This window comes from Strix aluco, chromosome 1 (genome assembly GCF_031877795.1).
Source record: "Strix aluco isolate bStrAlu1 chromosome 1, bStrAlu1.hap1, whole genome shotgun sequence".
NCBI lineage: Eukaryota > Metazoa > Chordata > Aves > Strigiformes > Strigidae > Strix > Strix aluco.
Genome location: NC_133931.1, coordinates 88,067,445 through 88,083,669, shown reverse-complemented (window position 1 = coordinate 88,083,669; position 16,225 = coordinate 88,067,445). Strand labels below are relative to the sequence as shown.

General features: G+C 38.0%; 1 protein-coding gene across 3 annotated transcripts in view; it reads left to right on the top strand.

Moving 5' to 3' along the window:
• Window positions 1–793: 793 nt before the first annotated feature.
• Window positions 794–16,225, top strand: part of CDH9 (cadherin 9) — a 79,300-nt gene continuing 63,868 nt past the window's right edge. For 2 of the 3 annotated variants that reach the window (XM_074848121.1, XM_074848113.1), the window contains exon 1: window positions 794–1,051. In XM_074848121.1, coding sequence (XP_074704222.1) covers window positions 821–1,051 — 231 coding nt within the window. In that variant the 5' untranslated portion in view covers window positions 794–820. The remainder of the gene's footprint in view (window positions 1,052–16,225) is intronic. The other variant, XM_074848131.1, reaches the window with a different exon arrangement.

Sequence of the window (16,225 nt, the reverse complement as noted above, 5' to 3'; positions counted from 1 at the left end):
AACTTCTACACAAAACATCAGTGCCAGTTTCAGAAAAATAATAATAAAAATAAGATTCTGTACCATGAAAATCCTCATCCATTCAGGAGGGGAAAAAATAAAAAACATTCTAAATGCAGAATTCTGTCCCAAATCCCCAGTAGGATTCCTGTGAACTGAAACTTATCTAACAAGTATTTTTTCTTTCTTGAATAAGGAATATGTTGAAGGTATCAATAATACTTTAAACTTCATGTTATATTATGAGTTCCTTTGTGCAGAAACAGAAGTGGATCCTCTGGACAACTGGAGGCCAGCAAAGGGGATGCAGGAGTTGTATTAGTCATGAAGTAACAGAAATTTCAGGTTTGCAGACAGCTCTGAACAGATAGTAAGAGGGGATAGCATCAGGCTGAGCTGGAAGAGATTAGGTTGGAAGGTTTCTTACTATTTGGGCTGTTCCATTTTGTCAAGATGCTGATGGTAGCTGAAGTTTTCAGTTTAAGAAGTATTTTTCTCAGATTCTGGTTTAAATTAATGTCTATATACAGTATGAGAGTGTGAAATAGAAGAAGATGATAGAGACATTAAAGAACTCGACTTAAAACTCTCTGCATAATTTTTATGTTTATATGTAATTTCCATGGATTATTGTCATGATCACTAGGCTAATGGTATTCCTGTTTCCCTAAGGCCATGGCCTAAAGGAAATAAAGTTATTTCAACTTACTCAAATACTTTTTTCCATCCCCTAGGTCCTACTTACAAGAGGAATATAACATTTGAAAAATCTGTTCTGGTGAATTATTTAGAGGAGTGGAGGCTAACAGAATCTCTGTAAATGATGAGGACTTACTCCTTCTTGACAGTTTTGCTTTGGAGCTCTATGTTTCATGCGATTCATATGATGCCATCCCAAAAAAGGACTAATAAGCACTCACACAGTGAAAGGATAACAACATTGTCAGAGAATGAAGGAAAAACACTGCGTCGCACCAAACGTGGTTGGATGTGGAATCAATTTTTCTTGCTGGAGGAGTACACAGGTCCAGATACTCAATATGTGGGAAAGGTAAGCCTTATGTTTAAAGGATTCTTTAGAGGTGATGTACCTGACACCTTTGGTATTTTCCCTTCTCCAGAGTTGTTTTGCTTTTCATACAGCAATGGTCCCAATTTCCCATTTAAGTCAAAAAAACCATGTCATGGACCACCTGAAGCTTCCACGATTGTTCAAATTATGGGAGAAATGAAGTAGTGACAAAAAATAGGAAATGAAAATGTTCTAATTTCTTATTATATATGCCCATGCAAATTTTATTACTGAATCATTTCCAGTTTTCAACTGTTGAACATAAATATTACTTAAGGGAATAGAGAATTTATGCCTTCATTCATCTACCTCATGGCATTTACAAGTATACTGGTGTTTTGCTGATTAAGGATACCAGTTAAACTCAGACACCAGAGTGAAAAGAGTAGGCATATTTTGCTGGTGATAACCAAATAATGTAACAGTGTAATACAGAAAACATGCAGTAAGAAAAGGCAGAATAGTGCACTTAAAGCAACAAACAAGAAAATACAGGGTAATGCATCAAATCATTACTACCTGAGAGAATAGTGATTAAGAAAGATCCATCACCACTTGCATATGTTACCATCATCCAGATCCGCAGTCGCTGGGGAGCCCCGGTTACAGCGAGGATTTGGAGAGCCTGTCCTGGCAAGTGGGAAATCCTACGCGGTGCGTCCACCCATAGGTGAGGCATCCAAAGTCGCTGTGAGCGGGTCCAGCCTTATATACCAGAGATCGACAAGCCAGAATAGCTGGCACCTTTGTTTTGAGTGGAAAATTTCTGGTTTCATTCTCCTGTTGGATTCCACCCAAAGCTTGTCCAGGGCTCGGGGGGGGGGAACCAAGGGAGTTTCTAACAAGGCCAAATACTTGGGTTCTCAGCCTTGAACAAGGCTAAACAAGGAAAGTTGGATACATTCTCTCCTCACTACTGATTATATTTTGTCTTTCACTAGTGAGTTTACATATTTTATTAATGACTACATGCTAAGTTAGCAGCTTCAGCTTGGGGCCTGTTGTTCAGGCTGCAGTATTTCAATGCTTTAGCACTTTTTACACCAGCATAAGTGGGTTGTTATAACTTAGTACAATACCTACTAGCACAATGGTTATCAGTTATAAAATATACAGGATTCATCTATAGCTCAACTCTGGCTTGGGCCTGCTGTCCAAGCCTTAGCACTTCAACTGGGATGTGTATTTCCTCAGATGAAAAACAGAATTCTATTTATTCATGATAAAACTTGTGTCTATTCATGAATCTAAGTATGGATAAAGTATGAAATCTAGTTTTCATAATTTCTGCAATAAACTGAAATCATTACTTAATGGCTTGACAGACTTTCCATTCTTTGAGACCTATCTACATCAGCTATTGCTGACAACCACATCTCTGAATTCCATCTGTCTGTAGTTCCACCTTTCCTGATAACACACAACTCAAAGCTTCCCAGATTTTTAGCCCTTTGTGGTGTCTCATCATCAACAGATCTGCCTTGTGGTCTGGTATAACTAAACAATCTTGGTAGAGACCTCGAATACACACAACAACCACACAGAATGACTTATAAATTAAGAAAATGTTTATCTTAGTATCTTTTAAGTTAATAAATGTCCATTCCAGCTTCTGTCATTCATCCATAATGCTGTTACTAATCAGATCATCAGGTAGCTCTCTCACTTGCTGGTGTCTAACTACCAAATAGATTGAGACATTTTTAATTAAAAGACCCCAAAATGGTTTTGAACATTTGTTAATATCTCTGGTTATGGGAGGCATGATCATCTGGAAAATATGAAATCATGTCTATTAAGTAATAAATATCAAGGAAGCCAACCGTGGTAACTATGAACTTGATTCTGACCTTGTTTATACCAACACTACACCCATACGATTCTGTTTTCAGTGAAATTAGTTCTGACTTGCAGTAGGGGAAATAAGATGAAAGCCAATAATCCCATTGCTATATCTGTTTATCAGTGAAACAAGGTTTGTTGTAGGCAAAGGGATCTTCAATAAAGAGTGAACTAACTGCATGAAGAGATATCTAAAAAAAATTTGGTTGGAAGTATCTTTTAGTATTGAGTAAACTTGCAAAGAAAACATACAATAACATACACAATAATAGAGATCTCTATAGCTGTAAGTTCTACCTAGACTCACAGAAATATTTCCTTGTAAAAATAGAAAGCTGTCATAGAGGAGAAGTACGTATCAAACATAAGAGCTGATTCTAGTTTCAGTCCCACTGCTGTAGATGAATGGACTCCAAACCATCTATGTCATTCTAAACCTCAATTAAGCTTACATCAAGATTGTTATCACCATGTCTGTCTCACACAAGGAATGCCTACATGGTATATTACAACAGATGCAAACTTACACTGTGCTTATTCCAAACTAAAAGCCATTGGACCTTATTACCATAGAGCTAAGTCCAGGAAAAAAAAAAAAAAAAACAACAACAAAAAACAAACAAACAAACAAAACCAAAACCCAAAGGACTGTACAGCAGTTGGATTTGAAATGATTCATTTCTTATAACTCAGATAACATGTTGATATTTTTCACATTTCACTGCAAAATATTGTACAGAGGTCCTGAAAGAGAGGTCAGTATTATTGATTCTCTAAACAGATGGAAATCACCCCAAATATTATCCCATTTTCCGAAGAGATGGAGTTGTATTGAAGTGATAAACTACATGTGATTGCATTAACTTTAGAACAGTTTATGACAAGACAAAATGATCAAAGTTCTGTCCTCAGTGAACCACAGTAAATACATTTGAATTAGTTCAAATTATCCTAGGTACATGTGACATAAAAAACCAAGAGGGAGCTGCTACAACAAGTCAATTAAGGAATTTATTTTTTTAAAAAAAGCAACAACTTTTTTGAACATTATTATTCTGAGAAAGGCTTAAATCTCAGGTTTAGTATTCTCCTGCTCAAAGTGATGGTAATTAGTAAACTGGTATGTGTGAAGAGAGAGCACTTTTATCCCAACCCATGGGGACTAGTTCATAGCAAGTATTCTTATCCAGTCCCTCTTTAATATGGATATGCACAAGCAGATGGATTACTGGTGTAGAATAATAAATGTACTAAAAATTAAATAAACTGAATTAAGAAACTTTATCAAGAAATAGAATTCCAAGGGATCATAGCCATAATATTAAATAGTTAGTTTTTCCACCCTAGAACAATTTTCAAACAATTTTAATCTCTTAGGTCATTGTTTGTGTTTTCTTAGTAATGCTACTTTCTTGATGCTTTATTTTGTTATGAGTGCATTCTGTTATTGGCAGTGTAGTAGAAACACTTGGTATGACATAAAGGAGCATAATTTTTTTATGAAGAAGGATAGGTACATGGGATGGAGAGCTATTCTGTGACACCCACACACCTCTCACTCCCACTGCTCAGCCCTCCAGACGACTTTAGACCAGCAGCTGGGACACAGGGGAACTGGACACTTGCTTTGACCGCTGGACTGTCCAAGTCCTGGCTGGCAGTCTGGTCCTTGTGAGAACACTTCTGCGTTGTGCTCAGGCCCCACTTGCTGTGAGAGGTCCCTAGAGGGAGGAGTTTCTCCCCCATATCTGAGGTGTTACCATCTTAAGTAGTGCTTTTTAAAATTAGATTGTTATCAGCCAATAGCCTCACTATCCAAGTAGCCCCAGGAAGATCTCTTTCCCCATATCTAAGGCCAAATAGCAGTTGTTACTAGGGTTACTCTCACCTTCTGGTCTCCCTCCAAATATCTTCCAAGAATAGAAAGTGGTTAACAGCTCCATCATTCCTGATTTTTTTTGTTTCTTTTCTGTACATACCAGACTAATCTAAGCAGTTAGAGCTGGCAGATGCAATCACGGTCTCGTTTATCCAAGTGGTGCTTGTGGATAGGCTTCACCCTGTGACAAGAAGTAACTAAAAAATAGGTCTGGTGTACTTGTAAGGCAGATGAAAAACTCAGCTCCACGCAAATCTGGTGCATGGCTCCCAGACTGCTATCAGAGGTAACATGGTGTTAAAGGACACTGAACAGCTAAAACTGTTGTTCCCAATTATAGTTAGATATCTTTTAGACAAAGGCAATGATAGTGATGATAGGTGACATAAAATGGAGATCAGTAAGTGCATCTAATGCACTTAGCAGAAATACAAATTATTGTTTGATAAGCAAAGGATGTTAACATTCAATAGCTGCCAAAAGGCTTGATGGCTAGAACAAATGTAGTAAGGAAATTTCTCAAACAGACCTAAATCACCAACCACCCTTTAAGGACAGGGCATATATGCAGAATAATTGTCTTGTGAATGTGATGGGAGCAAGGTAAATCCAAACAACATAGAGCAGATCCATCAAACATCTTTCTTCTCCCAATTCAGATGTCCTATCTGTCTCATGTATTGGTACATGCATAAAAAGTGCATAGGAAGTCTATAAATTTGTTAGGTCTTATTACTCATACCTGCAACAATGCAAGAACTGCTTATGACATCCTTTGATTTCTTACCCGTTTAAATTATATTCAGGAAATGCTTAGAAAAAGCAGTGGCTCCATCACGTTAGGTGCTGTATAAAAAATACGCAGGGAGATAAACTGCTCTGGAGAGTTTGCAACTGAAATATTCAGTCAAGACACAGGTAAGGTAAGCAGTATCACAGAGTCCTGTTTAAAAATTTGGCCAAGAAAAAAAATTCAAAATTTCTAAAACATAGAAATGAACATATTCTTCCAAGATACCTGTTGCCTACTGTGAATATTGAATATCTCAGTGACATGATCAATGTGAGGAATTTTCAGAGGGTGTAGTGAGGGGAACCGTAAAACTCATTCTGCCTACTAAGAATTCACAAAAAAGAAAGGGAAAAAGTGGACATATAACATTCAGAGTTAAATGTATGAGAGATTTTTCTTTAAAAAAAAAAAAAAAAAAAACAAACAAACAAACAAACAAAAACCTACTGGCAATATTTTGTGAAATATGAAGGGGTTGAGAAAATAAAACACCTGACTGTTTATCATACTGTGGCATTCCTTCATTTCTGGATTCTCCTTTTCTTTCACTAGGTAGGGGCCATAGATCCAACTTCTCAGCCACTACTGACTTTAAGCCTCATACAGAACTTAAGAAATGAAATCTAAAACACTGACCTGCTATGCGAAAAGCCTATCAAATTTACTCACTTCCTAAACAAACAATCCAAAGAGATAATAATCTAAAAAAAGTACATGCAATTTAGGAAGTATTAAAATGTGGATGGGAATGATGTTCATTAATTAAAGAAAAAGCTAATAAAGTGCACAGAAGGTTCTAACCAACTAGCCAAGGGATAATTAGTTTTATTTTCCAAAGCTAATGCTGATTTTATGTGTCTACACATCTAAATAACTTACCTGATACCAACTGAATGGAGATCAGTTGTGCAAAATGCCAAACATCCCATCTCTAACTCCAGTCATGAAATATCCCTAGGGATGAAGAAATAGGTCTAATCAAAATCATCAGCCATTTTGGAAAACGCAGTCCTTTATGCTTTGCAACAATATACTCAAGTGATTTCAAGAGACAAGACATTTTCCCTCCTTTAAGTCACCCAATTACATTTTCTACATGAAAGCTAGTCTCTCCCTATATCAAACAGGCACTTTGTTATTCAAAGGCTGCTAATCTTGGTGCGCAGATAATGTGTGAAGTTCCATGCAATGTATGTTAGACCCAATCATAAAGTATACAGTCAGACACCTGTCATATCCCAGAATTTAAAAACAATAAACAAACAACTACAACAAAAACATTTTTGTGCGCCACCTGCAACCTTTATTTTTCATATTAAGGGTGAAAAAAATCAAGTAAAAAAGAACTGGCACTGCTCAAAATTAGCTGCTTTATGAATAACCTCCTGTTTAATAACTTCCATAAAAAAAAAAAAAAACACCAAACTAGGCTTCGCATGTCATAAACATCATTTAAATTGGATGCAAACTGAAGAAAATCTCTGTTCTACATCCAGTTAACCACTGAGTTTGATTCATTACGTTTGCCTGTGTGTCTTATTAAGAAGTATAAAGTGAAAAGAAAAATATTCAAAGAGTGGAGGTTTTGGGGGAACAGTTTGTTTTGTTTTGTTTTTAAGGGGGGTGGGGTACAACATTTATTTAAATGCAATCATTTGTTTACTGTAGTTTGCACTTACAAATATTCAGACATCTATAAGTGAGGTTGCCTACCATAGCAGTCTGCCTTATAAGTAAACAGAGACAAGATCAAAAGAACTTCATATAACAATCAAGAAATCTCTCTGAATTACCAACCTCACTAGACTTGCTGTTACTTAATATAAAACTTCATTCAATTACCCCATTATACTGCATGGATTTTATTCTTATTTAATGGAGTTGGATAGTATTTCCTTGTAAATATAGACTGAAAATGTACTAATGCCTGGAAATATTATTTCACATTACCTTGCTGGCTGCCTTTGGCACACCACAAAATTCCAGAGTAGGGTCCCTCTTAATATGCAAAGCAGCAGAGAAGTCAGAGAATGGGACCAGTGAAGTCCTTAATCCATTAGTTTTATCCCAGTTCATCCATGTCCCCTCAATCTGTTGCTGAGGCCTTGGCCATTCTCAGCTACTACCCTGAGCAATTTTTGAGGAAGAAGCTTATGGCCCAAATGGGTGGCCCACTGAGATGGCTCTTAACACTGCAGTGCCAAACTCTGCAGTAACTTCAGTTTCTCCATCCTGAATCATAATGTTCTCATCCACTGCAAAAATATTTTTTTATTAATTACCTAATATTGGGGGGTTTATGTACTGAATTTTATCTTAATCTTGCCTTTAGAGTATGTGAGAGAACTTACTTTTTCACTTGTGCCTTCAATCAATCCATAAGGATTTCTTTACAACATTAGTTATTTTCCCTCCACAGAGACAGTTTAAGAACCACCTATTCTTAGGATGAGAGAACATACAAGTGCACTATCCTTTCAGTGTTTCAAGTGTGCCCTCCACTTTGTTATAGATCCATCCCACTTGTCTTATTTGAAAAACTGTTGCATTCAGTACAGCACTTAAGTGCTGCTAAAACCAGCATGTTTCTTTGACATCTTTTGACTTAGCAGTATGATAAGTTAAAAAAAAACCCCAACAGAATCATAAACAATCATATGTTGTTGATAAATAATAATTTAGAAATGTAATTCAGCTGGGGGAAGATTTCATCACATTCTCAACATGCTCCATCTAGCATGCACTATATCCCAAAGCCATCTTTTAAAACACAGGTTTAGAAGAAGATTTAATAATATATTTTCATTAGAATCTCTGATCTTAAAGAAAAATCAGTATTTTAAGATCAAATAAAAGAAGAAAAATTAGTTTGGACCCCTGGGTCTCCTCCTTTTGTCTTTACTTTCCTCTCTCAGATTCCAAGTTTTTCCCTGTCTTTGAATGAATACTGCAGAGATAATGATGTATCAAAACAAAAGAAAAAAAACCATAAGGACAGAAGAGATCAAAGAAATAAAAAAAGAGTCTGACCAGTAGTTTAGAAAACTAGAGATGGAAAATCTATTCTATTCCAAAATTAATAAATTATCTCCACTTACATTGTATTCTTCAGCATATTTTTTCAACGAACATTTTATCTACTTTCAAGCAGCCATATCTCTAGGCAAATGGATCCTCAAAACAAAACTAAAATGGAAACAGGCAAACCATGAAAATAAAGGTTAAAAAAAATGCCACAAGTCCCTGTCTCCAGATACATGCATAACTTAACTACAAATACCACTGCAGAGCCATAGCTTTACTTGTTTAAAAATAACTTATTTTCTGCAGACTTCCAACGTAAACCTTATTGGAAAATTGATGGAAGTAAAATTTATTTTTCTCAAAAAATAGTAAAAAAGAAGGTTTTCAATAAAATTTTATTGCTACTTTTAAAAAGAAGGCTGGAGGACCAGGGTAAAAAATGGTGAAAGACAAATGTTACATCTTCCAAAAACAATAGGACTCTTTTCTTTTGGACAAAGGAGAGCAGTTCATTTCTGACAACCTAAACACATTTTTAATTGAAGTGTCAAAAATAGTGAAGAGATCTCATCACATCATGCATAACCTAAGTATAAACTGTTTAAATGCAAAATATTTTGAATGTTACATTACAATGATAGGGCTAAGCTAGAATTTTGCAGTCAAATTTGACGTCATATTTCACAAAATAAAGAATAATTTCTGAAGACAACTTCAGTGATCAGAGACTTCAAATACATGAATAACAAGAGTGAGTTGGCATTGTTTGGTACAGATAGAGCAGCTGTCATGAGAGCTGACACCTTCTGTTTCTTCAATTGCATAAAAGACTCCTAAAAATAAATCTGAAATTCTTGTCATGTTCAGGGAAGAAGTTGGGTTCATATTGTCATAAGGTTGATTTGCATTCAACATCAGGAAAAAGTTTTTCATGGTAAATACAGTCAATACAGTGAAGTACTTCTCCCACAAGAACCTTGCTCTCGTGGGAGACTTTAACTTCCCAGACATCTGCTGGAAATACAACACAGCAGAGTGGGACCAGTTCCGGAGATTCCTGGAATGTGTGGGAGATAACTTCCTGATGCAACTAGTGAGAGAACCAACCAGAGAAGGTGCCCTGCTGGATCTCCTCTTTGTGAACAGAGAAGGACTGGTGGATGATGTGGCAGTTGGAGGATGACTAGGGCACAGTGATCATGAAATAATAGAGGTCTCTATTCTTAGAGAGGTCAGGAGAGCGCTAAGCAGAACTGACATCCTGGACTTCAAAAGGGCTGACTTTGTCTTGTTTAGGCACCTGCTTGAAAGGATCCCTTGGGAGACGATCCTGAAGGGTATAGGGGTCCAGGAAGGCTGGGCACTCTTCAAGAAGGAAGTGTTAATGGCTCAGGAACAGGCAGTCTCCAGGTGCTGTAAGAGAAACCAGTGACAGAGAAGACCACCCTTGCTGAACAGGGAGCTTTGGCTGGAACTCAGGGAGAAAAGGAAAGTTTACAGCCTTTGGAAGAAGGGACTAGCCACTCACAGTGATTACAAAGACGCTGTGAGGTTATGCAGGGCAGAAATCAGGAGGTCGAAAGCCCAGCTGGAAATTAATCTGGCTTCAGCAATCAAGGATAACAAGAAATGTTTCTGTAAGTATGTCAGTAGCAAAAGAAAGACCAGGGAGAGTATCCATCCCCTGCTAGATGCAGGAGGAAACATGGTAACAAGTGATGAGGAGAAGGCTGAAGTCCTTAATGCCTTTTTTGCCTCAGTCTTTAATAGCAAGACTAGTTGTATTGAGGGAATCCAGCCTCCTCAGCCAGAGGACAGAGACTGGGAGAACGATCTCCCCTCATTCCAGGAGGAGACATTCAGTGACCTACTGCATCACATAGACATACACAAGTCTATGGGACTGGATGGGATACACCCGAGGGTGCTGAAGGAGCTGGCTGGGGTGCTCGCCAAGCCGCTTTCCATCATTTACCAGCAGTCCTGGCTGACCAGGGAGGTCGCAACAGATTGAAATTGGCCAATGTGATGCCCATCTATAAGAAGGGTCGGAAGGATGATCCAGGAAATTACAGGCCTGTCAGCTTGACTTCAGTGCCTGGGAATCTGATGGAGCAGCTCATCCTGAGTACCATCATACAAGACATGCGGGACAACCAGATGATCAGGCCCAGTCAGCATGGGTTTATGAAAGGCAGGTCCTGCTTGACAAACCTGATCTCCTTCTACAACAGGGCGACCTGCTTATTGGATGAGGGAAAGGCTGTGGATGTTGTCTACCTTGACTTCAGTAAGGCCTTTGACACCATTTCCCACAGCATTCTTCTGGCAAAACTGGCTGCACGAGGCTTGGATGGGCACACGCTTTGCTGGGTAAAAAACTGGCTGAATGGCTGGGCCCAGAGAGTTGTGGTGAATGGAGTTAAATCCAGTTGGCGGCTGGTCACGAGTGGTGTCCACCAGGGCTCGGTTTTGGGGCCATTCCTGTTTAACATCTTTATTGATGATCTAGACAAGGGGATCAAGTGCACCCTCAGTAAGTTTGCAGATGACACCAAGCTGGGTGGGAGTGTTGATCTGCTCGAGGGTAGGGAGGCTCTGCAGAGAGATCTGGACAGGCTGCAACGATGGGCTAAGGCCAACTGTAGGAGTTTCAATAAGGCCAAATGCCGGGTGCTGAACTTTGGGCACAACAACCCCCAACAGCGCTACAGGCTTGGGGAGGAGTGGCTGGAGAGCTGCCAGTCAGAGAGGGACCTGGGGGTGTTGATTGACAGCCGGCTGAACATGAGCCAGCAGTGTGCCCAGGTGGCCAAGAAGGCCAATGGCATCCTGGCTTGTATCAGAAATAGCGTGGCCAGCAGGGACAGGGAAGTGATCTTGCCCCTGTACTCGGCACTGGTGAGGCCGCACCTCGATTACTGTGTTCAGTTTTGGGCCCCTCACTACAAAAAGGACATTGAATTACTCAAGCGTGTCCAAAGAAGGGCAACGAAGCTGGTGAAGGGCCTGGAGCACATGTCGTATGAGGAGTGGGTGAGGGAACTGGGGTTGTTTAGTCTGGAGAAGAGGAGGCTGAGGGGAGACCTCATCGCCCTCTACAGCTACCTGAAAGGAGGTTGCAGAGAGCTGGGGATGAGTCTCTTTAACCAAGTAATAAGCGATAGGACAAGAGGTAATGGCCTCAAGTTGCACCAGGGAAGGTTTAGACTAGATATTAGGAAGCATTTCTTTACAGAACAGGTTGTTGGGCATTGGAATGGGCTGCCCAGGGAGGTGGTTGAGTCCCCATCCCTGGAGGTGTTTAAGAGTAGAGTCAACATAGCGCTTAAGGATGTGGTGTAGTTGGGAACTGTCAGTGTTAGGTTAACGGTTGGATGAGATGATCTTCAAGGTCTTTTCCAACCTTGATGATTCTGTGATTCTGTGATTCTGTACTAGGTAAAGATCACTCAGAGAGACAGGATTATCTTGATACTGGAGGTTTTCATACAAACTAAAAACACAGGTGCCAGAAAGTCCATACTAATCTTACCTGGAGGCAGGGGGATGGCACATATTATCTCTTTTGGTCCCTGTCTGTTCTGTTTTCAAGGAATCTGTTTGTGTTTTTGAAGCTGAAATGTTAAATTAGCTAAATTGCTGTTGAAAAACAAAACTAAACCAAAATAAACCCAAAGACATAAGAAATGAGGAAATCCTCGAACAGTTATTTCCAAACTCTCACCTTCCTCATTTCCTTCCCTTTTCCCTTCCCTTTTCCTCTCTAGACTGAACATCCAGTATGCAATGATTCTCAAGTAAAAAAAAAAAAAAGCAGAAAGCTACTAACTGGTTGCCTTTATAGACCCTTTCTGTTTAATGGAAAAAGGAGAATTTGCAAGATGATTTTTGATAATTTAGCAGGGCTAAGTGACAGCTTCATCCATAGCATAAATACAGGCATCTGAAAAATTACCCAGTTACTTTTAAAGTCAAAGCCAATACGAGATGATTCAATAAAGGCAAACCAAAACTAATTCCCCAGCTCTTTTCCCTTTTCTCTCTCTCTCTCCATGCTCTTCCTCTCAGGTGTGGAAAAATTATGCTCACCCAATACCCAGCATAGCAGCAAGGGTACTGTGTAGAGTCTAGTTTATTGTTCACTACAATGCTTGCTCGTTGCTTAGTCACAGTTCCCCTTCCCCAGAGATCTCCAGAATGTGCTCAGACCACCCAGTGGGTGAGTCAGGACAACAGTAACGAGGCTCTAGGGCCTACATGGTGGAGGACTCCCTGTGGAGTTTGCTGGGATTGAGGGTGTTGACAAGCTAACGAAAACCAAGGCTCAGAGTAAAAACTCCTGATTTAGAGACAAAGTGGGCATGGAGAATGGAGATCTCTTCTGTCTCCAGCGGTAACTTCCCTTTGCCATTTAAAAAAACATTTTAATTTTAGTGAAAATTGACTTTTCTGAGCATAAACACCTTGGTCTTTTCAAGCTCCTTATGCAGAAAGGCCTAAGCAGGTCCGCCTAAAAGATCTGGTTGGCTCAGAAACCTGCCACAATAGGTAATTTTTACTCAGAGAATAACCCTATCTTATTACAACTTCATAGGCTGGTATTTGTCAGCCTTGCAGCCTTAAGCCTGCAGGAAGAGAAGATTGTGGCAATCTGCAGACCTATCATTATCAGGCAATCATTTATTGTGCATGAAAAGGTGGGAGGGTGAGGAAGATGTATTTCACAAGATACTTTTTATTATGTTACATATTTATTGCATTGATTACATTATGGGAGCGATCCTGAATAAGGGAAGTGTTTGACTATATTGTGGTTTACTGGTACCTGCCAGCTTGGTGATAAAAAGAGTGAAAAACCCATCAGAGCAAATCAGTATGTGACTACTGAGAAAGGGCAATTTGACTGCATCAGAAGGTGGTATTGAGCAACAACTTGTCAGTCAGAGAAAGGTTTATGAATAGTCACCTTGAAGACAAACAGAGGAGCTGTCAACAAGTAACTGTCAAGAATAGCAAGTCCTTTCTTCCTGTATATGTCTGATACATCAAACCCTGTACATTGCAGAAATCATCACACATTTCAGCCTTCTAGAAACTGAAAAATATGTTAGTTTAGCCAATGTAATGTCAATTTGACACTATGCTGGATATCAATCAAAGAGGAATCTGTGATCTCTTATCAGTTATAGAAATACAAAACTACAGTCAAATCCTTGCTGTATGTATTTCCGTAGCACCACAAACATACTAGGATAACTTTTGCTTTCTCTTATATCATACTTTGGTCAAGCAAATCTGCTGAAACCTCTCTTTTCTGTTTTCACAAAGCAGAGTGTAATAAAAAGAGTGAGAAGGCATTCCGGTCTCCATGAACATTTCAGAAGTTATAAATTCCTCCCTATCTTGCTTCACATTTCAGGGACAAGTATGCCCATTTCAGATGGGAACCATCATACCATTTTTGTCAAATTGTGAGTGTGAGGAAATGACAATCAGGCTGATAATACTAAATGAGTTTTAGCCTTAACTGAGGAGAAATATTTTTTATGTATTCTCCATTTCCATAGAGGGAATCTAAGGAGAATTACATCAATTCCTCTCTATTTAAGCTGTAGAACTCTTAAAAAAATCTCAAAGAGGTCTTTGGAATGGTTAATTCAGCTACAAGAATAAAGTTCTAGCCCAAACACTGCCCTAAAAATAATTGGTGATGCTGGAAAAAATTATTAATAGAATTTGATTGAATGCTGTTTTATGTACATTTTACTTTATTTTTTCCATCTCTAAAATGTAATTACCAACACTTATCTAATGAAACTTTTCCTCAGAACATGTCTTTGTATAAGGTGCTTCCACAAAACATTACATATAAAGCTCTGGAGTATCATGAAAACAGCCATGAATCAGACATTTGATTAAAGCAGGGCTTGGAAGTACTGGGTTGAGTAAGATATCAGGACATACTATGAAAAGGAGGAAAAAACAGAACTAAATGTTTAATAGCTACCTACCTGGTGAACAGTGCTTGAATGCTTGAATTGTGATATAGATGATTGCTGTAACTTTTCCTAACACATAAAAATGATGAACACAGAAGTATTAAGTCAGATATTGTCATATTTTTACTCAAGCATTCATAAAACGTATTTACCTAACTTAAAATCTGTGATTGTGTTCACCACCTGTAGCCATTTTTGCCCCTGAGCTTTTAGCTGTTGCTACATATTTCTCATTAAGTGCTGAAATATACTTAGTTTCTAAATATTGAGAACAAATTAGGTTCTTTTAAAAAAGTTCTGTTTACAACTTCTATGCAGCTCGAGTGGAATTAACACTACTATATCACACTGTTAAAAATGTTGCAACTACTGATGCAAGCTTTAAAAATGATGCTTTTCTGGTAGTTCAGTCTTATGGGGATTGTGGAAGTAAGCATATTTTTCATTTTAATAAGCATTTATGATGAATAAACACTGTCAAATACCAGGAGGTAACAGAGCATTAAATATTCAAATATAACTGGGCCAGGTAACTGATTGATAGGACTGAATTAACAAATGAAAAATAAAATATAGAAAGTATTTGCTTACCTTGTCTCTCTACCACTGCAGCATTTGGATTTAAAATGCTGAAACTAAAGATCCTTTAAATCAATAATTTTTCTTAAAAAAAGGAACAAGTTACTTTATGTTCTGTGTAACACAAGTGACTAAAAGAAATAACTATATATATTTATCTTTCATTTTAAACCTATATTGATTAGATGTAAATGTTGTGGACAATAACATTAACGTAAAGCGGAATTTGGCATGGAAGCAAATATTTCTGTATATAGTGTTGCTGAAGTAAACAGAAGTGGAGTAGTTGCAAGAAAGCAAAATAAATCATTAAACTTTTTTTTTAACTGTCTCTCTAAGTTTCACAGAACACAAAAATATCTGTACAGGTTAGTAATTGTGAAGTGAAAGAGGTCACAGTCTGATTCCCACCCATTCTGTTTGAAAGATTTAGAATCACGTGCAGAAAGGCATGAAGTGAGGGGCACAATATGAATCTATCCCAGAAGAAATTCTTTAGTCCTTCAAAAACACTGTTAATGGAGGGAAACAGGAATGACGCCTTCTGTTTTCATTCTATTAGAGGTATGGATATTAATTGTCTTTGTACTTCAGGTGACTAAATCTGGTCTAATTTCAAAGTGTGCAAAAGAAAAAGAAACAAGAGAAAACCCCACAGTTTAAAATTATTTTATGCCTCTAAAAAGATATAAGAATGTATATATTTATATATATCCATAACATTTATTTTTGGTGAGCATAAAGTAAAGATTTATGTTGATCTCTTTGATGAGGACGAAAGAGAAAAGTATAAATAAAACCATATAATGATGATGCTATGATTATTAATAATTTCCACTTCCATAAGTACCATTCAATAAAATACATCAAAGTATTTTATATTAAACGAGCAGTACCTATGGTGAGGAAGGCAATGACATGATATCTGTTCTTCTGAGGAGAAAACTGCAGCATTGCTGCTGAAACAGTGATTTGCGGTCACAGAGCCAGTCAATGACAACAGCTAGATGCAGAACTGAATAGCCACTGCACAG